Here is a 25,850-nt window from a genome sequence, read left to right as displayed (position 1 = left end):
ACAGCCCAAAAAGATTCCTGACAACCACGATGCCACCACCATCACCAGTAATTGTGTCCCCTGCCACAGCCACTCAGACAACGCTGCCGTGTCTCCTGTCACCAGGCTCACTGGGGACAGCCCTGTCCTGAGAGCTGCCCACAGCACCAATGATTGCTATGAATAATTAATGTGCATTCCTCTAATCCTCTGTTGGAATCACAGCCTCACTAAACAGAGCAATGCATCACAACTTCCAGACAAACACTTGGCAGCAGCACACATGGGAGGGGGGTGTTTATAGATGTTTAATGGTGGTTCTCTTACAATCACGGTGCTACAGCACTTAGGAAAGGCATTTTTGATGGTGGGAGAAAAGGGAGAAGAATAATGATACTCTAAATACAGGAGGAAACACTATTAAAACTTCATGCAATTATCAAAAGCCAATAAAAAATCAAATCTCATTAAATACCTTTTGCTATTTAAAATCCCATTTAAATGTGCCTGTGATAGATCTGAGCTTTAGCTGCCTGTAATGACAACTGCATTGCTCCAAGGAACTTACACATGATGGGATATATTTTATACATGTTTTTATTAACAGTCACCTGAAATCTTCAGCATCACTCACAGAGCTGCACAGCAAACACACTCAGCTATGATACTATTTGTACTGTCTGATGCAAGAAGGGCTTGAATAACATTTGTTTAGTCAAGGACAAACAGTCCTGGGGCCTGTAGGTGGATGTAGGGAAAGACAAAGTTGGGTAACACTTCCGGCCTGCAAAGAAACAGAGTCCCTTCAGCTAAAGGATTGTTGGGGAGAAATGCAGATAAAACCAAACTGCTCTGCAGTCTGGGTCACACTCCAAGGGCTGCCTCGTGGGCCCAAACCACTGACAAATAATCACCACAGAGTTAAGGAAATGAGTCCTGAGGTTCAAGCGGGGCTTTAACAAATACCTCTGGTTTCTCAAACAACCACAAGAGAAGGCAGCGCTAAGGAAGGCCAGGGATGCTGTTCCAGAGGGTGGGTGTCAGTCCTCAAAGTCGATCCTGATGGGGCCTCCTGTCAGGATGTGGTTTGCCACGTGAACAGATTCCTCGTCCTGCTGCTCCTCCCGCTGCTCGGCCGACCTGCGCACGCGTCTCCGGCAGCCCTGGGCGCAGCGCGAGGTCTCGTCCAGCGCCCCGCACACCAGGATGCGGCAGTGCAGGAACACCTCCTGAGGAGGGGACAAGCAGCAGGGTCAGTGCACAGCCCTGGGGACCACTGGCACTGCTGCCAGAGCCAGTGCCACGGCATGGCCCTGGCACACAAGCTGTGTCCAGCCTCGCTGCCCGCAGCCAGAACGGCTGCTCCGTCTGTTTCCTTGTGTGCCCTGTCCAGAGAGCCTGGCTGAGGTCTCAGAGGCAAGAGTGGGGAGACAGGGAATAAAAGGTGGGAAATGATTCTCCAGATGAAGGGATGAAAATGGCAGGAATCAGCTTGGAAGAGCTCTCTTGGACTGGTAGGAGCTGCGTGTCAAGAATATGTGAAGCCTCGCAAGTACTGATGGAGACGGGCAAGAGAATTTCAAGTGAGCTGAGGAAAGAAAGCCAGGAAACCAAGGGGAAAAGGAGGGTGATGAGAGGCTAAGTTGAGGGAAGAGGGAGAATGCAAAGAGCAAGGAGACAGCTGCCTTTTCTCCTTGCACAACACAGGCAGTGACAGGATTGCTGCTCCCTGCCCTGTAAACGACCAGGAGAGCAAGCAAGATCCCTGCAAGCAGCAGCCACAAAGACTTGCAAAGGTTTGAAGCAGAATCCATTCTGCAGGATGGGAGGATGCAGGCTGGAGGCAGCAGGGGTAATCAGGAAGCCAAGGAAAATTTCTGAATTTTAGATCTCATCTCTTTTAACCCTACTGGGGCTCTCCAGCAGCTGGAGCAGCAGCTTTTTACCTTTTGGAGCAGGCAGTGTTGGCTGAGCATAACAATGACTGGAAGATCCAATTTCCTCCAACACAGAAAGGAAATCTATTTGCATTAGGAAAAGGGCATTATCCTTCCACTGTCTTCCCACTACAGAGCTGCTGCACCAGAGAGACAGCCTGGTTTCACACTGAATTAAGCAGAATGGCCTTCTGTCTGAAGTGCTGGCATCTGTACTCACAAGAGTTTGAGAAGACACAAGGCTGAAGAGATCCCAAACTAAAAACTGTGCTGTTTTAAAGACAGGGCACTGTGAAATGTGCCTGGTGACTGAGAATATTTGTCTCACCCAGCAAACAAGGGTCCACCAAGACCACCCTGGAAGCATCAATTTTAGGCTGCTGTGGCATTGATGTTCCAAAACTGTCCTTCACATTTTAATTTTAGTTGTTTTTAACAATCTCTCCTGAAGGACAAGTACCTTTGTCAGGCGGCTGTAAGTTGCAACTGCTGGGACAGGCACAGCAGCACCTGCCTTGGGCCAGCCATTTCATAACTTTTTCCAACTTGGTGCTGAGGCTCCTCAGTCATATCAGAGCTGATGAAATATCTAAGAGTTGAGTTTTGAGCTTACCTTGTTGTCTTTGCCCACAAACTTGAACACAGGAACCTGGAAGTGCTTGGCAAGATGGTCCTTTGACGTGTACTGCTTCACGGACTCATCAGAAACACAGCTGAGGAGAGCAGAGGGATAGGCTTTAATGGCTTTCCCAGAAATGGAAAAAAGAAAGAGAAAAGACATTCCAGCCTACTTAACCAGAGAAAGAAAAGGAGGGATTGGTTCTCTCAGGCTCAGCTACCATTTCTGCTACTTCCTCTTTGGCCACAGGAGAAAAGTTGGGAATGATGGGGAAAAACAGCAGCATTGCTAATAGCATCTCCAGACAGGGAACAGCTCAGCAGCAGAGGGCTGGCAGGACGTGGCCCAGTCCCCTCAGAGAGGGACTGCCAGCGAGCTGCAGGCAGGTCTGTCCTCATTTCACCTCCCTGTGCAACAGCCTGCAGTGTTATGCACTACAGAATGTGCCATGCTCTTACTGTATACACATAAATATGCACATAAATTATGCCTGAAATGAAGCAGTCTGCACCCACATTACTAAAATATGACAGATGATGAAAACAAAAATCCAGATTTACTTTGCTTAGTATAATTTACATTTTTCTTCCTGCTCGATTTGGTCAAACAGCTCAAATTCACTACACCAGAATTTATAATTTCAGTTTTTTCAACACAGCAATGCATGATTGTAAAAGAGGTCACAGAACTGCAAGAAAATAAGCTGCTTTTATAACAAGCTACCTTCCAGGTGCAGTGCATTTATAAACCATTACAGCCTATTTAGAGTTTGACAGACAAAAAGTTATGGTGGCTCAATAATTACTGATAATTATTGCAAAGCCTTGGGCATCTTGAGAGGCCCTGATGCTGCTGTGGAATTGCATTGCAGTGCAGCTCATCCTTTCTAGCAAGTTCATTCCAAAAATGTGGACTTTGAAAGATATTTTAAAAATACCCCAATAAAGCAGTGGTGGAAGAGGCAAGAGGTACTGGTGCAGCTCAAAGCCTTGCTCTTGCAGCAAGCTTCAGCTTCCATCTTTACAAAAGAAATGTGCATGGCATTGTCAGCAATGCTGATGTTTGACATGTTCAGTTGTAAAAGAGCAGTTCTGCCTCCATTGAAGGGAAGGCAGAACTGCTCTTTGGAAATCTCTGTGTTGTCAAAATTCCTTTTTAAACAAGGCACCTGATCGAAAGGAATGACAGTTAAAGACTTTTCATAGGTGAGTGGCCAAGCTCTAGGGCCATGAAGTCCACTCACAGATCCATTGTCATTTGTGAGCACATAAACTGTGATGATTATTGGACACTGCCTCAAACTGACTCCTAAATCCCAGGCTCTCCAAAGGTTCTCCACACTGGAGGAAGGAAACCTACTGGTTTGGGGCTAGGGAGAGGGAAAGTGGAAGAACACCACAAAGGAATCAAGAGATACATAGACAAAACCAGCACGGAAACCTCATGAGTCACAAGGGCAACTCCTTTTGCATTTGTGGGGCCAGACCATATCCCACTGTGCTAGGAAACCTCCCAGAGACCCTGCTGCCCACTTTGGAGAGGTGAGAAGAGACAGATATGGAAGGAAAAGGGGTGGGCCTGGTCAGGACATGGGGAAAACCACCCTACCCCTGTGCATAATGTGCCTAGGTTTGGGGAGCAGAGTGGCAGTGCCGTGGGAGCTGTGCTCTGACCCTGTTATTCAGGGTTGCAAGGCTGAAAGGAAGGCTTGCACAGTGAAACATCCACCTCAGCCTAGCAAACAGTGCAGCCTGAGGCATAAGGAGATGGGCTTTACAATGGAACTACCTTAACCACCCAGTGCCCTGCTGGAGCACAGCTCCTGACCTCAGCAGTGACATGACCTGGCTCCAGATGCCCCAGGGAGCTCCAGCGTTTATCAGCTGTGCCATCGGTCACTGCCTTTGTTCCACTTTGTTCTCAGAGGCAGGGAATTAACAGAGGAGAGAGCAGCAGAGGGGAATTTTCCCATTCCTCAGTCCAAGGTATATCCCCTCCAATATAAACAGTGTTTCCCTTTGGATTATGCAGTTAACTCTTGCAGGTCTGATCCTAGATAAACTGATACAAAAATCCCACTTTTATTGCCATGGGCTTTTGAGCTGGATTTCTAGAAGGAAACTGAGTTATTACAGAAGTGTTTGGAGCAGGGACAACTTAGCAGAGCATTCAGCTAATTTAATTTTGTATCACTGGGGCCTGCAGTGATGGCTGCAGAGTGGAGCACTCTTCCCTTCAGTGAAGTTTTAATGCCCTCTGCAGGTACCAAGGGACTGCTGGTGCCATAAATCCTCCAACCAGTGCTGGGGTGAATTCAAGAGATGACATTTCCTGCCCTCCTCCTTTCTCTATCCAGCTCAGGTTTTGGCTGCTGTTTTGAATCCCCTCATTTTCACTCATGGGGAGAAACGAATGAATGTTTGAGGCCTTGACTCTGTGAAGGGTCCATGGGAACAGCCAAGCCAGGGAGCTGATAAAATCAATTTTTCCATTACAGATCTCCTCACAAAGCCCAGAAATGCTGGGCATAGAAGGACTGCAGCCTAGGATGGAGGGAGAGCAGGCTAATGCTGAATCCTCTGTCAGAAGGAAATTAAAACAGTATTTGTGGGTACTTTACATTGCAGGACGTTTTTGCTACAAGACAACCACACAGGACTTGCCAGCAGCAGCTGTAACAGTGGATGATTTAGTCTGGCAGCTGAGGACATGATTGTTGTCATCATTAAATGGTCTGGCAGGCAACATACAGGATTTACACAAGCACAGTCCCTTGACTCTCAGGCTACAACTCTTGGGTATGTCTTAGATATTCTTTTGGCTAGATTTCCCTCCCTAGAGGACAGCAGACTGCCTCACAACTATGATATTTCCTCAGAGCTCTCTGGTTAAGCAGCTGGATGCAAACACTCCACAGCAGTGCTGTAGCATGCCAGTCATTTCAGCACCCAAAGAAGTATCTGAAAAGAGGGATCATCTCAGGAGCCACAGCAGAGCCCACAGCAAGGCTCCCCAAACCTCTGGTGCAAAAACCACTACAACAGCAAACCCACAGATGTGCACAAATTTTTTTTTTAGCATATCCTGGAATGATCACTTATTCCAAATACCTCAAAAAATTACAGCCAAACTGACAGACCCTAAGTTTATTGCACTGACAGGCATCAGGGAGAGCAAAGCAAGGGATTCTCCTGCAGCTCCTACCAGGAGTAGCAATGGGCTCTTCTGGCTTGTGCTGTAATAAGGCCATTATGAGAAAATTAAGAAACTTGCTCCAGTTGCTGCAGCAGCTGCCTGGCAGCAGCACACGGCCATGGGGGTTCTGCACATTGGCTTGGCACTCTGAGGCTGGCAGAGAGAGGGTATCAGGAAAGAGAATCTTTTCTACAGGAGCCAACTCAATTATCCACAAGGCTAGTGACAGGGAAACACATGCTGTAAAGGCTGCACTCAGAGGAACCTGTCTCACTGCCTCCCACTGTTTCTCCCAATTCCTTTTGATGGGACAGGTGGTTTCAGCTTGATGGCTGCTGGTGATTGCTGTGACCAGGACAGACAGGCTGCTGTGGAGAGGGGGATAGTGGTTCCTGCATCATACAGACAACTCAGCCCCACTGCCAATTCCCTCTAAATTGCCAGCAAGAGAGGGAACAGTGAACTCACCCATCTTGAATCAGGTAGTACTTCAGGATCTCATCAATTTTGGAGGTGGGAGTGGCAAAGCAGCTCTCCACCAGCGTCTCCAGTCCACTGACGTGCACCAGGGGCTCAATCCCAAAGTACAGTGAGTCCCTTAGCTTGAGGGTGGGAAGGTCACCCCTGTAAGGCTCATCAAAGTCCTTGTCCTTGAAGATCTCCAGGGTGAAGGGGAAGATGCCCTGGTTGCGGCTCATGATCTCCAAGGGAGAGTTCTTGAGGTTGGGCACGTAGCCCTCGGAGATGGTGTAGCGGCGCGGGAACTCGCAGGTCACCGGGATCAGCAGCTTGCTGGTGCGCACAATGATGTCCCCGTTGCTCCCCGGGGTCTGCTTGGGCAAGCCGGTCACCAGGTTGGTGGCAATGATTTTGTCATTGATTACCTGCAGCAAAGGAAGGGGAGATCACTGAGAAAGGCCTCTCTGGGCTGACTCTCCAAAGAGCCACTGAAGGGCCAGCTTGGGAATTCATACCCCACAACCAGAGTGATCCTCACAGACCTACTAAGGACCTGGCAGCTGCCATGCACCACACTTCTGCTACCCCTCTGCTAAGGTGAGCCACTGACCAGCTGCCAGTTCAAACATCATCAGGAGACCAGAATCTGTCTTAGCAAGAGGATGAAGAGTGAGGGCACTTGTACTTTCTACCCTTGTGAAGAAGGAGGTGAGCAGAAAGCAGCATCCATGCTGTCAGACACTCCCTGCTGGAGGGGGGATGGAACAATCTCTCTGACTGTGGAATGCCATCCCAGGTCCACTCTGAGGGCAGCTGCATGGCAGCTCTGAGGGTGCAGCTCAATCAGCTTTGTTCCCCAAGTAAGCCACAGCCAAATCCCCAGATCCCAGAGGCTGGGCAGTAGGTATACATACATCTACAACAGTTCCACAGGACTTCAGGGAGAAATGGATGTTGACATGAGTGCCGTTGGACACGCCTTTGCACGAAGTGTTGATGAGGGAAAGGTCCAGGCCTCCAACCAGGTCCTTTGGGATGCTCACCTCAATAGAGCTGGACTTGCACAGCACTGGAACTGCAAGAGAAGTCCCCAGAATAACAGTCTGCACTACAAACCTACCAGTGAGATGGAGAAGGGCTATACCAGATATAATTGGGGGAATAAAAGGGTAATCATAGACAGCATTTATGATTATGATCCTACCACAGTAACCTAACTACCCAACCTTGCATTCCCACCTACACAAGACAAACCAGAGCTGCCACTGCCCCAGATTGTCCAGCCACAGCAATGCCTCAGAAAACAATGAAGAGAATCACTGCACTTGCAGCAGAAACTCAGCTGTGCTTTCCAGCTTCACTTAACACTCAGATTTGGTTGCTATCTCTTGCACTGTGATGTCCTGGGAAGAGCCTTTGCCAGATATGGGTATCAAATTCACGATGCCCCAGGCAAAGCCATTTTTTAAGACCCTTAATCAGATTTTGCATCAAACCCAGAACACGCTGAAACAAGGCAGAGTAATTCCATATAGATACCAAGCTGAAATGGAAGTACCTCAAAATGCCATAATAATATTTTTATAAGCAATAAACCCAGCTCTGACAAACAAACCCAATTAGCTCACTCATTCCACCTCCTTCCAACCTATACATTTTAATACAGGCCTCCGTGTGAATTTTTTAAATTAAAATTTCATTACATAAGAAGCAGGAGAAAACAGACCTTGGACAAAATAAAAAAGAAAAGAAGAGAGAATAATCTTCAATAAAAAAGTAGTTGCTGTATATATATTCCTTGGGATTATTCAGTTCAGTTGGAGACAGGACAAACATACTGGTGGCATATATTCTGGTTTCAGCCAGAAAAACCAAACATTTTTCAGGATTTACATTTATTATATTTTAAAACCCCACAACAAAATCTTTTTGCAAATATACCAGTTTCCCGAGATTTTTGCCAAAATTAATTGCAGTCCTAGTCCTTGACATTCCTGTGACCTGCCTTCCCTTAATTTCAATCATTAATTACATAATTTAAGATTCTGGATATTTGAAATTAGGCACACTGCTAAAACAGGCATTTCAACCCCCTTTAAAAATTTCCCTGTCCCAGCTCAGGTATTTGCAACAGCCTCTGAGCACCTTCAGGAAGGATTTTTGATTAGAAGATGATAATTTCAAAGGGAAATGCTAAAATGTATGCAGAGTGCCCAAAGCAATATGTTCCCATAATGACACTGCTGGGCTAGAACAGAAGCTTAAAGAACTAAAAATTACCTTAACCTTCCCTCCACTGGCAGCAGAAGGCAAGTGGGAATAACTGAGCATGTCAAATGGCACAGCTCAGGAGCAGACAAAGGGACTGGGAGAACACAGCACAATGCAGACAGAGAGGAACATTCTTTGGAGAACTGATTGGCTCAGTCTGGATTTAAGGACTCACTGTTCTAGCACTACCTTGATAAAAAAGAAAATGTGCTGCTTTTATAAAGGTGACATTCAGGACAAGAGATTTGGATCCCAACTGCAATTCTCCGAAGTTCAGGACTGATTTAGTTCAGGATCTCTCTGTCTCTACATGACTTTGACTAGTATAAAGTGGAAGAAAGAAAAGATTGCATTTTCCCTGTGCTTCAGAGCTGGAGGAGCTGTGGGCCCTCCACCACCTGGACACAGTGTGCCAGTCAAACATTTTAGTTCTTCACCTCATACCTCTCAGAGCACCTGTGAGAACTGGGAAAGGCTCCTCATTTCCACTTTAAGCTCTGTTTTGCACCAATGCCTCTGAGCACCTGCTGCTGGGAGGAAGCTTCTGTGGCGAGTCCAACGCTCATTTCTCTGCCTGCTGTTGTTATTGGCACCATATTCCAGCCTCTGGCTCCTTCCTTGGCCTTTCAAAGTGCTGCTGCTTGGAGCAGTGGTTATCTCCCTGCACAGAGTGCTCAGCAGAACAGGCTCTCTGGTGCTGGGGAGCCCTGACCCACTGCTACAAACACAAACCCTGCTTACCTGCACAAAAATTCAGGCAGGGGATGGGGGAGAAGAGCATTTCATGCCTACTCTTCAGGAATAGGATGGGCTGCAAAATTCTAGGATGGTCTGCAAAATTTCAAGTATTTTGCTGGCTGGTATCTTTATGGAAAAATTGCAGCCTGTAGACTGTGATTTCTGTGGAAGATTATTAATGTTTGTTCTGAACATGGAGACAGTGCAGAGGAGGGTGGAGAGGCTGCAGATCCAATTGCTTCAGGCTACTGTGCCTACCCTGTACTGTTAATTGAACCAATATAAACCTGATTAGGTGTCACAAAAAATTGTGTGGTACAGTTCCATATCTGCTCAGAATTGCAGGCCACAGCATGGGGACATAAACTGATGAATGCAAAAGAACAGGCAATTTCACTTTATGAGATGCTGTATGCTGAGCCCCAGCCTGGCTCCCAGCAATGCTGCTGCTCTCAGTAGCAGCCTCATCAGCAGCAGAAACCCTGGCTGGGAAATCCGGGACTTCCAGCCCTGCTGGGGCTGTCTCAGGGCCCAGAACTGAAAACCATCACTCTGTTCTGGTCTGTATCCATCAATCAGACCTTCAGTCAGTGAGTGTGATCACAGCTCTTGGAAACCCCCACCTCCACCTCCCCACCAGCACTGCTGGATCCCAAGTGGGCAATGCTCACCCTTGGGAGCCCTGCATTTTTAAAAAGCTTAAAAAGCAGACAATCCATCAAGCAGAACCATTCCAACTTCCTCTCTGAGGCATACTGTCCTTTTGGCCACCATGAAGCCTGAGTCTGTCCCTCCCACTGATGTCTGGGCACTCTGTGGCACATCAGACTGCAGGAGGTTCTCTGAGCACACCAGGCCACACCAGACTGCTGATAGCCTGGATGGATTTGCAAAAGAAATCTTTGCAAAAAAAACAGAGAGCTTGTTTATTCCATGGGCATGCCATAGGCACAAGTGACTCAGCATGAAGGCTCCCTGTGGAAAGTTCAGATGGAAGGTTCTCCAAGGATAATGCTGCCCTGGCCTCTACACAGCAGAATCAACAGTCAATTTTTGGATGCTGTCCTGGGCACTTTTCCAAGGGGCAGCAGGAGCACCTAATATCAAAGCTAGTGCCCTGCTTCAAGGCACAGGAACGCTTACTGGAATGGCATACTTGGAAAAAAATATGCCTCTCTCTTTAACCCTGTTCTTGGAAGGGACTGGACCACTTCAGCTGAGAGTCTGAACTTTGAAGCATGGAAAATGTCAGCTCCAACAGCATGAATTTGTCAGGGGTGTGCACAGAGCAGTATAATGGGAGATGTTTGTGGGAAATAGTAGAGGTAAGAAGATTTCCAGAAAGCTGGAAGAGCAGGCCTAAGAAACAGAAAGAACAGAGAACTGGCTGCAGCTGCCAAGGCTGGAAGTAGAGGAGGTTACAATGGTATAGCAAGCAAGTACATTAAACAATAGCTTGAGTTTTAGGCTTGGCTACCTTAGGACTTTAAGGAGGTTTTAAGCTTCATAATGAATTATTGTGTATTGCTAATAGAAAGCAGACTTTGTGTGAAGCAGCTGTACATGTGCTTTTAGTAATTGGCTAGAACAATTGTCTGTAAACTAGCAATATGCTAAAAGAAAGTTTTTAAAATGCTCTTTAACAAAGAAATCTTTGGCTGCTGCTGGCTGTACATGAGCTTTTGCCATCTTTCTATTGTCTCAACCATGTAATGAGGCTGATGCTGCAATAAAAGCTCAAGGACTGTACCCCAGCAGTCCTGACCTCTTTGTGGAAACAAACTCCAAACAGCATGTTGAGCAGTATTAGTTGTAAGGGAACACTGCCCTACAATTAATGTGATGCAAGGTGCACTCAGGCTGGGCCCTGTGGCTGTTCTGCCTGGAGAGAAGAGCAACATCTTCAGGCTCTCACCTTTGGATGGTCTGTTATTAGTAACAAAGCTCCATTAACCCAACTTGGAAGGACAGACTAAGAGAAGACAGCAAAAACAAGAAGAAAAGTTCCTTCAGACATTCTCTTGGGGGACAGAGGCTGCTGGGGAGATTTTGTTGACCTACCCTGGCAAGTGTGGTTGTCTTCTGCCAGAACAAGTCCCCTGGGGCATTCACACTGGTAGCTGCCTTCCACTTCAATGCAGGTATGGCTGCAGCCTCCATTGTTATTGTGACAGCCTTCAATTTCTGGGAAAGAAAGGAAAATCAGCACATCCTGCAGCCCCCAACAGACCCCTGACCAACCAACAGTCTGAACAATACAGCTCAAAGGCAACAGTTTGTCTCCCAGAAAATGAGGTGTAAACCCCTTTTTTAATTGTACTTTAGCATAATTATTTTTTTCTTTCAAATAACCTTAACTGCTTGATTGTTTTAACCCTTTGGGATGAATATGCTAGATGAGTACTACTGTTCTCAATAAAATAACAGAACATGACATAAGCAAATCATAAATATAAAATACTTCTCCCCAAGCCTGCCATCAGAAATCACTCTGTGGTTTTCACTGAAATGTAAAGAATGGAAATCCCACCCTCAATCCTATATAATGCATGGAAAATAACAGCCCAAACTCCATATGAGTCAAAGCAATGGGTAAAGCATCATAATGTAAATTTTGAGATAAATTAAACCCTACTGAGCCTCACAAGCTCATGGAATCAAGCTGAATCTCCTGCATTGTTCTTTTTAGCAACAAGCTGTGAGGTGGCTCACACCTCACATCCCATTCTCTACCAGCTCACAAAGCTGAGGCTATATCTTCAGAAATAAAACTCACTAACAAGATTGTAAAAATCCCCAGTAGCAGTGTTAAACTCGAGAAAGGAACCATCCTTTGTACAGAAGGGAAATTAAATGATATATCAAAGGCCCTAAAAGCCAGCTTGGGGAATGGCAGAAACAAATGAGACTCCAAACAGACTATTCCAGCCCTGTCAGAAGAGTGCAGCACTCGGGAATAAAAATTGCACAGCTCATTTATGTGATGCCCCAGCAGCTCAGAGCTGGATGTGGCAGGGACAGAGCCCACAGACCATTTCTGGCCCCACACAGCTTGACAAGTAACTTAAGGAGCACTCTGCACAGCAGCATTTCCCAGGAAAGTGTCACTGCCTGGATGAGTGATGTACCAGCAGAGCTCAGATTTAGCTCTTTTGGGTAGCTGAAAAGTGAGGCACCCCTGTAGTTGTTTTTCTTGTCTGAGGCCCCACAGTGGTTGTGAACACTACACAGCAGCTTTGCTGTGAGGGGGCACAGTGCTTTTCCACAGCTCACCACAGAAACCATCAGGCACACATCAGTTTCTGCTGGGTTTGCCTATTTCTGCTCAGGGATGTTTGTACATTGTTAGTGACAACACATCAGGCCCACAATTTGGTCTTTAAGCCACCAATCTAAACTGATCAAGGGTTTTTAACCTGGCTGTGCCACCACTGTGAAGGAACTGTGGCAGCTGCACAGAGCAGCAGAGCCCACAGACACCAAAGATCAAAACGCTGCCCTAATCCCAAATTTAACTTGTCTGTAGATTGGCACCCCCTCTCCTCAGTCTCTATCCTGGGAGGCTAAAGTGATCCTCATGCTCTAGTCTAATGTCATGGCATTACCCCATACCTAATGTGAGCTGCCAAAACCCAGTGCTGCTAAATCTGCCCCCACAAAACTCTACCCCACAAGTCTCCAGAGGTTCAAATCTCCAGATATCAAATACCAACAACTCCAGCAACAAGTTCTGCCTGGACAACCAATCTTCCAGATCCACTGCTGCCTATCCCCAAGGAGATAAACACAAGCAAATCCTAACAGAAATGGACAAGGCAAGAGAACAACAAGGAGATTTCTCTCTGCTTGCTTAGAAGGATATTTTAGTATCAACCCCTCTAGCAAGCACAGAGGTGATATCAGTGACATTTAATCCCAGGTGCAAGGAGCCAAGAGAGAGCCAGTGCTGCAAGGGAATGATTTACAGAGTTTGCAGCAGCCTGTGGCAGCTGAAGCCTCACCTTCACAGGTTTTGCCATCACTCCCCAGCGTGCGCCCGACCCCGCACTCGCAGCGGAAGGAATTCTTCAGGTTAACACAGAACTCGCTGCAGCCCCCATTGTTCTGCTCACACTCATTTTCATCTGGAAAAAAAAACCAGCTCTGGAATGGAATGAATAATCCCACTACAAGTAGTAACACTGACAGTAGCTTTTGAATATCTTGGTAAAGCTCTGAAAACTCCTCCTATTAAAGGCTAAAGTGGCTCTCTCTTTTTTAATTTTTTTTAAAGGTACTTTGTTCTCTGAGATTCTAATTCCTCAACCTGATTTAATCTCTGTGTGCAAAAAGCAAATCAAACAACAGACATTGCTCTTGCTGAGCCACAAAATAAATGATTTCTCTTAGGCAGGCCAGGATGCTGAGGTTATCAATTAAGGTTCACATGGGGTTTCATCAGAGCAGCTTAGATGCTGGCATTTATTAGGTGTCAGAAGCTTAAAACCAAGAGAAAAGAAAAGCACCATTTTGACAGGTCAGAGATGAGCTCTCTCAGGTATCTGTGGTCCCACACATGCACAGAACCCATAGCTAGCAGCTGCTGGTGGTGTCTCCTTCCACAAGCAATGTGAATTGAGTATTTTTAGCCATTTTGGCTGGTGCCTTGCTTTGGGAGGCAGGAAGCAGGTCCAGGAGACTCCCACAGACTCTGCTTTTCACACACGTGACAGGCTCCACACTTTCCCTTCTAAAAATAATCCTAAAGCTGCTTAAAAACAGAAGGTGAAGAGGGAAAGGGCTACTGGCAAAGGCATGGAGATGTTGTTAGAAGGGCCTGGAGATTGTCTTGGTCAAGGGCTGGGCCCAGAAATTCCCTGACTGGTCCTTCCAAGTTCTACAGCACCCACTGATCTCTGTCCCTGCTCTTCCCCACTGGTGACAAGCAGCACTTCTGGGATCCAGGCTGGATGTCTTGAGACTGGATTGGGACAGTGCTGAGCTGATTTTAACCATGGCTTAGTAGAACATGGATCCAGGCCTTGAAGAAGTCAAAGGCAATGCACCGAGCTGGTGGATGCATGGCAGGAAGTCTAAGACCTTATTTAACCCCTAAATAAAAATGTAACTCAGGATCAGCTGCTCTGCTCTGGGATTTAAAGCATCTAATGTACTGAGGAGAAGCACAGAGCTGCTCAGCCTTCACAGAATGGTCTGGGTTGGAAGAGACCTTAAAGCTCATCTTGTTCCATCCCTTGTCACTATCCCAGGCTGCTCCCAGCCTGGCCTTGGACACAACCAGGGATGGGGCAGCTGCTCTGCTGCATTACTGCAGCAGCTTCAGTCCCCCTCTTTGGGGGAGCTGGGAAAGGAAGCACATTCTCTGTTTAGGAAAGACAGACAGGGATTTATTTGGTTTCTCTATAAGGAGGGCACAGTTGCTTTTGGTGGTATGATTGCACAATTACTCAGCACAACAGAAAGTTATTAGAAAGATCATGGAGACACACAAGAGAGGCTGCAGGTAGGTGAAGCAGTGTGAGCAGTGGTGCTGTGCCACCTGGGAATCTCAAGGAGAAGCAGCAGTGCAGAAATCCTGCTCGTGGGGGAAGGAAAGCAGCTGTAGCACACACAGACAGGCTCAGGACTCCTGCGTGCCTCCTTTCCTCTGAGCCTGCCAAACATTCACTGAGTGCTAGTGCTCATCAAGGGCACTTCTGTGACTGGAAGGCTTAGACAGAAGCAGCCAATAAATGCTTTTAATTATCTGAGAGAGCTCAGCCAGCCACTTGGCTGCAGACAAGTGGAGATGGTTAAGCAAAAGCCTTCCCCAGAATTACTGAGAGCAAGTGTAACTCTGCAGCAGGACCAGGCTGCTCCTTCCACACACTGGAATGGCTGTGGGCCCTGTCTTGATGCTCACAGACATGAGGTGTGTGAAGAAAGAAACCACCCACGCCTGCTTTGTCAGGTGTAGCCCCTATGGAGCACACTGACCTGCCACACAGCCTCCTTGACCAACCCTGCTTTCAGCTTCACCACCAAATCAAGTGACAGATGAGATTCCTCCTCCCCCAAACACCCTTTCCGCCCTCCTCTCCCTATCCATCAGCATGGTTCTGCAGGTCCCCAACAGCCACCCCTTCCCAGACCCTTGATTTGTCCCATCATTTTCCCGACCTCTCAGTCCAGGTGCTCTCCCCCAGCACCACACACACAACCACAGAGTTCTACTCAGAGCTTCATGGGGATTCCCCCACAAATCTCCAAAGCCCACAATCCCCACTCTGCTCTCACCTCCCCCCTGGCCATGCTGTTCTCTGCCACCAAGTGCCAGCTCCCTGAGTACTTTATCCCTTGCCATGCTGCCGAAAACCACTGCAGCTGTGGTGGGACCTACAGTTCTTTGGGTCTCCTCAAGCCCCAGGCCCTGGACAATGTCCCAAAAGGGCAGGAAGTATGATGGAGTTTAGTGTGCAGCCCTGCAGCAGCCAGCAATTTTTTTTTTTTTTTTTTTTTTGGAGGAGAGATATTCAACAGAGCGTGTGAGAGGAAATCTCTAATGCCAGACTGCACAGCCCTTCCTGAGTACCACAGTGACACCACGGAATCCTGCACCATGATCTTGCAAAGAGATTCTGTTACTGCCTTCAGCAGCTGAACCATGCAGAAAGCAAATCCAGCCTCACAAACATGGAGCTCCAGGGGCACCAGAATGAATGCAGTCATGGGATGTCATATCTTGGAACCATTTACAGAACCATAGTCCTGGTTCTAGGCAGCAAAGGGGAAAACTCCTCTCAGGATATGTCATTTTTTATAGTGCTTGGAAGGCAAGGGATTGAGATGTGAGTAATGAAACAAAGAGAAGAAAAGCATCAGCAAGTGGCACAGCTTATTTCCACCCTTACCAAGGCATGTCTGGCCATCAGGTCCGAGTGTCGTACCCGGGGAACACGTGCAGTCACCGGTGTCCAGGCAGGAGTCCTGGCAATCCACCACATCACAGATGTCATAAAAATCTAGGGCACGACAAGAACAAGGTCAGCACAAAGCCCTGAGCATGGAAGGAAAGCACAGGATTTGTCCCTTCAGCTTCCCACCCTGTGTGCAGCCCCTCAGTCACAGATCTAGCCCACACTGGGAAAGCTGACCTGCTGAAGCTGCTGAGAAACAATCGAGTTTAATTACTGCAAGGCAGAGATGCAAATTCTGACTTTGGTAGCGCGCCAAGACAAGCCACGAGGCCCACAGGGAGCATTAAATCACTGAGGCCAAGTCAGCTGTGGAAAAATCCCGCTAGAGGAACAAAGCAGGTAAAACTGCTGGAATGTGACAGGCCACCACCTGGAGAAGCCAGGCAGCCTCCTGGCAACCAAGGGGGGCTCAGAGAGGGGACTTACGCCCGCAGTAGGCATGGAAGCAGACGCTGGGCTTGCTGAGGTGGTACACGTAGTACCCCCCAGGGCAGGCCTTGACCTCGATGCTGGCGTTCCAGAGGCAGCAGTTGCCGCCGAAGCTGGCGCAGGCCTGGCGCCGCACGATGCCGTCGGCCGGGCGCGGGTGGCTGCCGTTCATCCAGAGGGGAGCGTGGGTGCCACAGTGGTTCTCGGGGATGCAGAAGGTGGGCATGGCGTCGCCGGCCATGCCTGTGAAGCGGTACCACTCGCCGTCGATGCCGCTGTCGCACGTGGGCTGCCCGTGCGAGCTGTTGATGCGGTGCTCCGTGTTCCGCCAGGGCTCGTTCAGGCTGATGTAGGCGGAGCAGGGGTCCAGGGCTGGGACACACAGAGACAGATATCAACACAGCTGGTAGATATCAAATGGAGCTGTTGATGGATTGTTCTGGTCTCTCTGAGTGCCACTGAGGGAACCCCAGGCAGCCCTGAGACCGCCTGTGCACCAGGGGTACAGACGCAGCCAGGCTGATCCCAGGGGTACAGAAGGACAGAAGGCAGCCAGGCTGATCCCAGGGGTACAGAAGGACAGAAGGCAGCCAGGCTGATCGCCTGCAGCAGTGGAGATGCTGGAACAACAGCAGAAGATGAAGGGGTTGACTCTTAGCAGGGGTTAATCCAAGGCTTATTCTAGGAGCTCTGAGAAGCACCTACACCTCAGGGGGCCTCCTGCTGAGAGCCCCGGGAGAGGTGCCAAGGTTACATTTAAAGGGAGGTAGAAACCTAAAGTAGGTAACATTTTACTAACCAGTAAGTGACCCTAAGGGATGGATACTGGAGAATGGACATTTAGGACAGTGTATGGAGAAACACTGAGGGGGTTGATCCGCTGGCTACATCTCAACATCCTGGACCAAAAATTCTAGATGGAGGGGATGGGATGCTGAGTGATTGACAGAGAGCCAGGGTGGGGATTTGGGGATGATCTCAGCAAAGGAAAGGGATTACACAGGTAAAGGGAAGGGGTACAATCTGGGGTAAACCATTTGGGAAAACTACTGGGATACAAAACCAAAACTATTACAAGGTATAAAACCACACTACAACAACGGATAATTACAAAAGTGGGTTTTTTCCTCTATCCCTGACTTAAAAGAACCCTTGTGATCTGTTCTCACCCCTGGGGAGAAAAGGTGATGCTGGCAAACCCATTGCCTTGTGGAAAATCCTGACAGCTTGCCTTAAAGGTCTTGGAGGAACAAGTAAATTAACAGAACTCTTAAAACATTATGCAACAGTCTGAGTTGCTGTTGAGCTGATGGGGGAAAAGAAACAAGATAACAAGCAAATCTGAGGTCCAGGTAATGATTTTGCCATAGGAAATATACCCTGGGATCTAGCCTAGCACAACAATCCTCTGGTCAAGACTAACTGAGCACCTGCAAGCCCCTCCTGAAGTCACTGGTAACTCTCCCAGCCTTGAAACAAAGGTCTGTATCTCAAACAGCTTATGCAGCCTCTTTTAAAACCCACCCAGAGCCAGTGTCAGCCCTCACAGCTGAGCTGCCAAACCTTTTTAATCATTATCTTACAATCTAGAGGGTGTGAAGGTCTGAATTGGTACCTTCTGGGGAGCAACATGTTAAACCCTCTACACAGCTGTTCCTTGCAAGCCCATAAACCCCCCTGTTCTGCACAGATCAGCTGCTTTTGAGTGAAGTGAAGTGAGTGTTTGTGGGGGCAAGACATGAACACATGGACTTCCTGGCAGTGCTCAAGGAGTGTGTCCCTTTCCAGAGGCCTTTCTGAACCTTCTGCAAATAATTAAAATAGGAGAGTACCATAGGGAGAACATAAATGAAGAATTAAAGTGTTCATTAAATTTTCAATCTCTTTCTAATTAACCCTCATTTGGCAGCTTCCTTGCTGGAAGTCCAGAGGTTCCATTTTGCCTTACATTTAATACCTGATTAAGCACAACTTATCCATGACAAGCAATTCCCCATTAAGCAAAAGGAATGCTAAAACTGCCCTGAGTAAGGAAAATTGATTACCATTTCCTAAAATTAGGCTAATAAAACCAATCACTCTCACAAAATGCATCTTGGACTGCAACAGCCTCAACCTTCCACAGCACATTTCTTTTCAAGTTCTAAAGCTGTGCTGTTTTGACCATAGTGTGATGGAGTTTGGGTGAGGGAGGAATACTATGCTCTTTCTATTAGAAATAAAATTATCCTGGTTCATTATTTTGATTTGCTTCACTGACTTTAAAGTACAACTGCTTCAGAGAATAGACTTCAAGTCTCTCTTACCTAGCTGTGTCCTCTGTAAATATCTGTCCCACAGATGTGCTACCTTGTAAAAATATCTCACAAATATAACATCTCTCACACCTTCCTCAGCCACAGATACATTCTGCTTGGTCTCAAATCCAGCATAAAAGGCAGGAGCAGCTCCCAGAGTCAGGAGTGCTGCAGGGCTGGCACAGGGAGCGTGGATCTGGGTTATGGAGCAATCTCCAGTGCCACGATTCAAAGACATGCAGAGGAGCTGATTCACTGCCACCACAACCAGCCTGGTTCTCCTGAGCAGCAGAGAGGGGAATGCAGCAGGGAATCTCTGATGGGATTCACCAGGCATTCCCTCCTGAGCTCTCCTTTTCACCTCCCTCTCTGCTTGCCTGCCCTTACCCACAGACAGCAGCAGCAGTGCTGTAAATCCCATCCTCCAAAAGCTGGTTTGACTTGTCCCAAAAGGAAAAGGTAGAACAGAGCTTCCTCTGGGCTTCCCTCAGTGTCATTCCCTTGGTTTCCACGGGAGGATTTGGTGTGGCCTTAGGGTGAGTCACTGACTGAGATGAGAAGGTTTTCGTGCTGTTAAAAGCCAAGTGAGGTGAAGTGGGAATGCCCTGTCAGCTTCCCAGCTGGGCAGCACTAAAAATACCAACACTCTCATTAGCTTTCATGTAATTATGAAATATCATTTGGAAACAGAGTCTGGGAACGCTCAGCTAGGGAGATTACATTGTCTCCTAAACATCCAGGAGGTAATTTAAAGGCAAAATTTAGTGAGATGAACATGCAGCAACTCAGAGAGAGCTGGAACAAGGCACATCAGGGGAACTGAGGTAGCATTCCCTCACTTCTTTCATTCCCTTGAGAGCTTCTGGCAGAAGTGAGGTGGAAGCAAACAAGCAGAAAAAGCAGACAGTGCTCTCTGGAACACTGCACATCCTCACAGCCACCATTGGACTGCCAGTGCTGTCCCACACCAGCCTCCCTGCAGACACCAAGCAGTCTTTGGCAGCACAGTTTTTTCATTTCAATTAATTAAATTGAGTTTTTAAGGAAAAAAATGCCACAAAAATAGAGAAGGGACTGATCAGACTCTCCCCTCTTCTCCCCAAACAACAAGCTTGGGGGTTTGCACAAGATGAATAACTATCTCCAGCTCACTACTTTTCATTTTTCTTGGCTCAGTTCTTTTCCTCCTCAATGCTTCTTGCGTGGCCAGAGCGATTGAGGCTGACAAGCACTAGCTACAAAGCAAAGCTTTTCCATTTGTAAGCTTGATGCTATCATTAGTTCTCTGACTGACATGGTAGCAGCTAGACTGAGTGACAAATCAGGTGACAAATCAGGCTCCAGCAAGCACTGGTGATTGCCCCATCCTGCAGAGATTAATCCTGGGTGCATTGGGTAACTGGAGGTCTCTGCTCCAGCACAACTAAGCAATAAAGGGAGCAGCACTACATTATGGCACTAAATTCAGTTCAGATTTGTCAAGGAAGCAGGTGAATAGGTAGCACAATGTCTACTCATAGAGTCTGTCCTCCAAGGGAGAGGAAAATCCCACAATGTCTTGGCAATAGAGATTCTCCCAGTATGGGAGACTTCACACTGTAACAGAAGGATCTTCCCAACTGGAAGGAATTTCACATCACTTTCAAACAAAAGGGATATTTCTCCCACCTTCCAGTCTTTCACCTAAGAATACCAAGGCTCACCGTGAACCTTAGAGATGGCAAACAGAAATAAGGCAATGCCTCTTTACTCACCCATCGAAGACACTGGCTGGAGCTGAACAACAAAGCAAATACAGAGAAACAAGTACTGGAACATCCCACTGAGCCAAGGAAGAGCCACCATTCAAGGGACAGAGGCTTCAAAGTCCTTGTACAGGCTTTGGCTCTTGCAGCCTTCCTCTCAGTGGAGCTTCTGACTCCAGGCTTCCAGCAGAGCAAGTGTGATTGCTCTCCTGGAAGTTTATCAGAGGAAGAAGCTGAAGGGACGTGGGCTACACCTCCAGCCTTGACCTCCCCCAGAGCAGCTCTGCCCCTGACTGACAGCAGGGATGCACTCACTGATCAATCTTGTGTTTTGGACTTGACCTGCTATTGTTTTCTGCCCTGACTGCCCCACAGTGACACCTCCACTATCTTATCCAGAGAAGAATTCTAACCAGGGACACCCGGACATCCCGAAGGGATGGAAAAGAACAGATGGGTGCTTGTTATCTGTGCTCCTTCCAAAGGTCCCACTCCATGGCTCCCTCCAGGCAGAAAACACAGCTAAGGAGCCTTAACTGCAGGAAATAGTGGCCAAAGGAGCAGCACTGATCCTTCCGAGCACAGATTGCAGAGGAGTGCCTGGAGCAGAGCTACAATGGGAACATCAGTCAAACTGAAAGACTGGTGTCCCATAGGGAAATGAGCTGTTCCTAGGCTACACAGAGGCCCTTGCCACTCCTGGTCACACAACCTGACCACTGCAGCAAGATTATCAAACAAGGCAAGTAAAGACACCTTGCTGCAGTGCTCTTACAAATCTCTTGTCTTGAAAAAAATAAACCAATCCCAATGTTATGGAGTCAAATTTTAGTGCAAAACTGAGTATCTAAGAACCTCTCCAGACTAGCTCAAACCAAACTGGGTTGAGTCACAGGTGACAGCCACAAGCTCTAGATGCAGCACACTGAAATGTGTTCTTAACTACAGCAAATCCAGAAAGAGTTCTTCCCTCTCACCCCACCCCAAGAGCTCTCCATCAGCAATGAGTGCAGCTGAGCCTACAGTAATCACACAATCAGGCAAGTGTGGGAATTCCCCCATTCCCTTGGCATCCTGCATTTCTGCAGCAGGCTGGCCTAAGAAATGACACCAAGCTTCAAATCCCAGCAGGAAAGAAGTGGCTCCATTATTTACATGATGAATTTGCACAACACAGGGAGTTGGGTGCTTGTCTGCCTTGCAGGGACTGTACATTACAGAAAACTCTCAGTGGCTTCTCTCTGTTGGGGTGTGCTCCTGGGAGTGAAGTGCAATGTGCTGCTCTACTCCACCCCAGCACAGGAGTTTCTTTCAGTGGTGAATGATTCTAAGGAACAACAAAAAAACTCCAAATAAATTATTGCTATTGCTCCCATAAGGAAAAAAAAAATAAAATTATTGTGGATCTATTGTGCTGACAGCCGTGCAGTACCAGAAAGGTTTTTCCAACAACAGGAAAAGAGAACAGATTCACTACACAAAGCTATCAAGGCAGATAATCCTCAGGAGGTGACTATGTGAATTCCCAGAAGAGAAACTAAAGTTGAACAGAGAATAATACAGCAAGCCACTGGAATTTCTGTTTTGCCACTTTCATTGAGAGGCTGGTTCCAACTTATGATGCCAGGTAAATCAAACTGACAAGTCTGAATGGAATGCCTTGTTTGTGTCACAGGTGTGTACAGCTCCCTGAACCATCCCTCATCAGCTGCTTTTGTTTGTAGCTGCTAGATGAGCCTGCTATAACAAGGTTTTGACAGGCACATGGAGGTGACTGACAGCTGACATTTAACACAGAGAAATGAACTGCAGCATGGCAAATTGGAACCTCAAAGGTGTCACCTAGAGGCCCTATCAAGCTCTCAAAAGTGGATTAAAGCAGGAGATGCCCCAGCATTCCCAGAGAAGACACTATCCCAAATCACCACACCATCTAATTGAAGGAAGTGGTCTCAAGGAGAGGACAGCCAGACTACCTCTAAACATTTCTGGGAAGAAGCACCAGAGGCAACTCTTCTATCAGCAGCTTCTCTTTGAAAGTTAATTTGGGTGATACTCATAGCTCCAATTCCCCCACAAACAACCTATGCCTCAGGGAGCTGTAACAGTCCTGAGAGGATAAATGGAGGGAAAAAATCCAAAGAAAAAAACCTCCCTGCAAGGAGATGCTGTGGGAGAGACACAGTTCCAATAGGGCATTCTGTAGGACGTGCACTCTCCAGCAAATATGTTGTTCCTGACCTCCACATTTGCACCCCAAAGACTGATGCACCCAACAACTCAAAAAGAATCAGCTTCAAGTCAGAATATTTTAAAAGAAGCCACCAGTACTGTTTAAAAGATATGAAGAAGGAAGGCAAAATTAAAATAGAGGGCAGGGATTTTATTTTAGTACCTAAGAGGAATTTTCTAAACCTGCTACAAAGCCTGTGCATATCTGTTCTTAACACAAGAAAAATGCTCATTTTGCAGATGGCAACCACCCTTCTAATGGAAGAGAGATCTCACACAAAGAACTCAAAGCATTGGCTGGGCTGGAAAGCCTCATACAGTTTGCAATGGACTCGTGAATAAAAATGCTTTGGCATTTGCTGAGGTGGTCTGGGTTTTGTCAGAGCCATCTCTCAGGACATAGCAATGCCTGGGAGGTGTGTGACACACAGCTCTGGGTGCAGGAGCCTGCAACCTGCCCAGAAGGAGCAGGAGGAAGAGCTAATCAGCACTTCCTGCTGCAGGGAGGGAGGAGAGCCTGGCACACAGGACAGGCTCCCCTGTGTGGGATTGACTGGAGGATGCATGCTCACAATAAGCCATGACAGGCAGCTGAGATGGATTGCACTGAAGTCAAGGACTTGGAGATAGGCCTTGTTGCTGTAAACAACTTGTTCCAGCACTCAAGCCAGTGGGAAGGGCTGTGGAGATCAGGGAGGGAGCACAAGCTGAGGGAAATGTGAGCAAACTCCACACAAGTACAACACTGAGAGCCCATTAACATCACTCCTAGACAGGAGTAGCAGTTATTTCCTTTCCCTTAGTGGAGCACTGTGATGAACAACTCGGTGTTTGAGAGTGTTTTTCCACAGGCCCAACAAACCCAGCACATTTTCCATGCTCCTCCATTTTCAGATGGAGGAATTAGGGCATAGACAGCACACCAACAACTGCAAAACTAGTCAGGGGCAGAAAGAGAAGTCATCTTTTAAGAGCCCTCAGAGCCACAGCAGCAGAGCCTAAGAGCAGTTCTCCCCTGCTTCAGGGCTTAGGTACACTGCAAGTCAAATTTTCATTGCTGGATTTTACTTTTCATTCTTTTAAATGCCAGTAAAGAAAATAAGCCTGATGGGTTTTTTAAAAGGAATAATTAGCATCTCTTGGGATAAGTAGGAGAATACTTAAGATATAAAAATCTCCTTCCTCTGTGAAAATGAAGCACATGGGGCACAGAGGAAAGAAGCTGCCTTTTATAACTCCACAGACACAGAAACCCCAGGGGACAAAGAAATTGGTCCACTGGCTCAAAGACAGGGCAGCTTGGCCAGCTTCACATGGCTGGCTCAGTGCCATGGTCTGACAGCCAACAGCAGCTTCAGAGCATCATGCAAACCCTCTTAAAGCCAACATGGAAGCATAAGAACTTGCAGCAAGGTGATCATCATTGCTGCCTGCCAGGCAGGAAGGGTTACAGGGGGAAAGAAAAAGGGTTTAGTTTTTGCTCTTCAGGAAAGAGGAGCCATGAACTGCTTCCCTGGAGGGGCCTGCAAGGCAGAGCCTCACAGGTATGGCAAAGGGAACTCAATGCTGTTCTCCAGGAAACTTTGAACTGGTCATATGTTAAAACCCTAGATACTGAAAGTTTTGGGCTTTCTATACAAAAAACACAGACCCTCAAGACAACACTACATTTAACCTAAAGCTGTAAAAAAACCCCTTCCACACATTTATTTGAAAGCTCCCTCACAGAAGAGGTTAATCAAAATCATGACAAAATCAGTAGAAAAAGCAGCACCTGAGCACTGCAATGCTCCTGCTGCTTCTCCTTCAGCAGGGCTGAGGAATGCAGTGGCACATTAACATTCAGGCAGCACTGCCTGCTCTGCAAGTGCTGCCAGGGGGACAGGACCCTATCACCTGCCTGGCTCCCAAAGGGGAAATGCTGCTGCAAGAGTGTGTGCTGATGCAGAGATAAGGGATCAGGAGAGCAAACAAGCCCTGCCCTTCCCTTCAGTGTTAGCATTCCAAGGCACTGAGACTGGAGTGGGAGGATTGTGGATTTCAGGGCACAAGTGTAGCCACTCTCCTTACTTTTGTAACCTACACTATCTCTAGAACAACATTAATTCATGAGCAGGAACAGTTTTGTAACAGTATCTTCTTGTTTTCAAAACAGAGATGGTGGTGCTAAGATGCCACCAAGTCTCCTGCTCTCCTGGATGCCAAAATGGAAGAATTCTTATGCAACTGAGCCAAACAATTTACCTAAGGGTGGCAGCAGCTCACCTGGAGACAGCAGCAGACTAAGGGCTGCTTGGAGGAAGGAGGCCTGTCAGCAGTGATTAAAGGTAGGTGACAACAAACAGCTTCCAGCCCTTCCCCTCCAGCTTTGAAAACCACAAGAGTTGGCTTTTTCAAAAACTAGCTAATCATGGATGGTAATTTTTTTAAGCAGGCCACAGGCACGATGGAAACCTGCACCAAACATTTCATCCTAATAATCCATAAAGTCAGGACAAAGCACACACTCTGCTGATTCCCAAAGGTAAGGAACAAATCACATGTCACCATGACAAAACAAACCACTCAAGGGCCCTGAAAGAAAGGAACTGAAGTCTGACACTCCAGTTTTTCTCCCAAACAGCACTTGAGTGCATATAGAAACACACTGACACCACAGGTACCTCTTTTGGGTTGCTGGGCATTACTGCCCATATATATTCTTATCCTGCTACTATGCTGGCCAAACAAAGGAAGAACTTTCTAGACCAAATATCTCTACCTCTACCTCACCACCTCAACTGCTCCTGAGATCCCTGTGTTAGGCAGCCAGGCCTGGCAGCCACATCTCCATCCAGGCTTCTTCAGGAAAGCTATTATCTGCACCACCACGGCCTCAGTGAGGTAAGGTCAGTCAGGAAGACACAACCTAAACAAAAAGAAATGGAGGAAACTCAGGAAAGAGCTGCCACACAGGGAATATTCTCTTCTCAGCTGGGGAAAACAACATTATT

The 25,850-nt window shown here is 47.3% G+C and overlaps 1 protein-coding gene across 3 annotated transcripts; it reads right to left on the bottom strand.

Annotated features, from left to right (window-relative positions):
• Positions 1-558: 558 nt before the first annotated feature.
• On the bottom strand, positions 559-25,763 carry OIT3 (oncoprotein induced transcript 3). 3 transcript variants are annotated; one of them, XM_050976492.1, is made up of 9 exons: positions 25,619-25,763; positions 16,581-16,955; positions 16,089-16,199; positions 13,200-13,322; positions 11,260-11,382; positions 7,104-7,264; positions 6,199-6,614; positions 2,530-2,629; positions 559-1,208 (listed from the first exon to the last, which is right to left on the bottom strand). In XM_050976492.1, exons 2-9 carry the CDS (start codon positions 16,822-16,824, stop codon positions 1,020-1,022), a joined length of 1,467 nt encoding a protein of 488 aa, XP_050832449.1. In that variant the 5' UTR covers positions 16,825-16,955; positions 25,619-25,763; the 3' UTR covers positions 559-1,019. The 3 variants fall into 3 exon arrangements, with proteins under 3 accessions (XP_050832449.1, XP_050832450.1, XP_018779437.1); XM_050976493.1 differs by having other exon boundaries at positions 25,625-25,741; XM_018923892.3 differs by lacking the exon at positions 25,619-25,763 and adding an exon at positions 20,635-25,564.
• Between the last annotated feature and the right edge of the window lie 87 nt (positions 25,764-25,850).

This window comes from Serinus canaria, chromosome 6, assembly GCF_022539315.1.
Source record: "Serinus canaria isolate serCan28SL12 chromosome 6, serCan2020, whole genome shotgun sequence".
Taxonomy (NCBI): Eukaryota; Metazoa; Chordata; class Aves; order Passeriformes; family Fringillidae; genus Serinus; species Serinus canaria.
The sequence above is the reverse complement of the archived record's forward strand: the minus strand, read 5'-3'. Positions and strand labels throughout refer to the sequence as shown.

What these genes read in the sequence shown, in the direction of transcription:
- OIT3 (XM_018923892.3), bottom strand. Translation starts at nt 20,725, where the DNA reads ATGGTGGCTCTTCCTTGGCTCAGTGGGATGTTCCAGTACTTGTTTCTC. An exon ending in TGATGGCCAGACATGCCTTG is followed by an intron (nt 13,323 to 16,088) that starts GTAAGGGTGGAA and finishes TTTTTTTTCCAG; the next exon opens with ATGAAAATGAGTGTGAGCAG. An exon ending in AGACAACCACACTTGCCAGG is followed by an intron (nt 7,265 to 11,259) that starts GTAGGTCAACAA and finishes CTTCTCTTGCAG; the next exon opens with TTCCAGTGCTGTGCAAGTCC.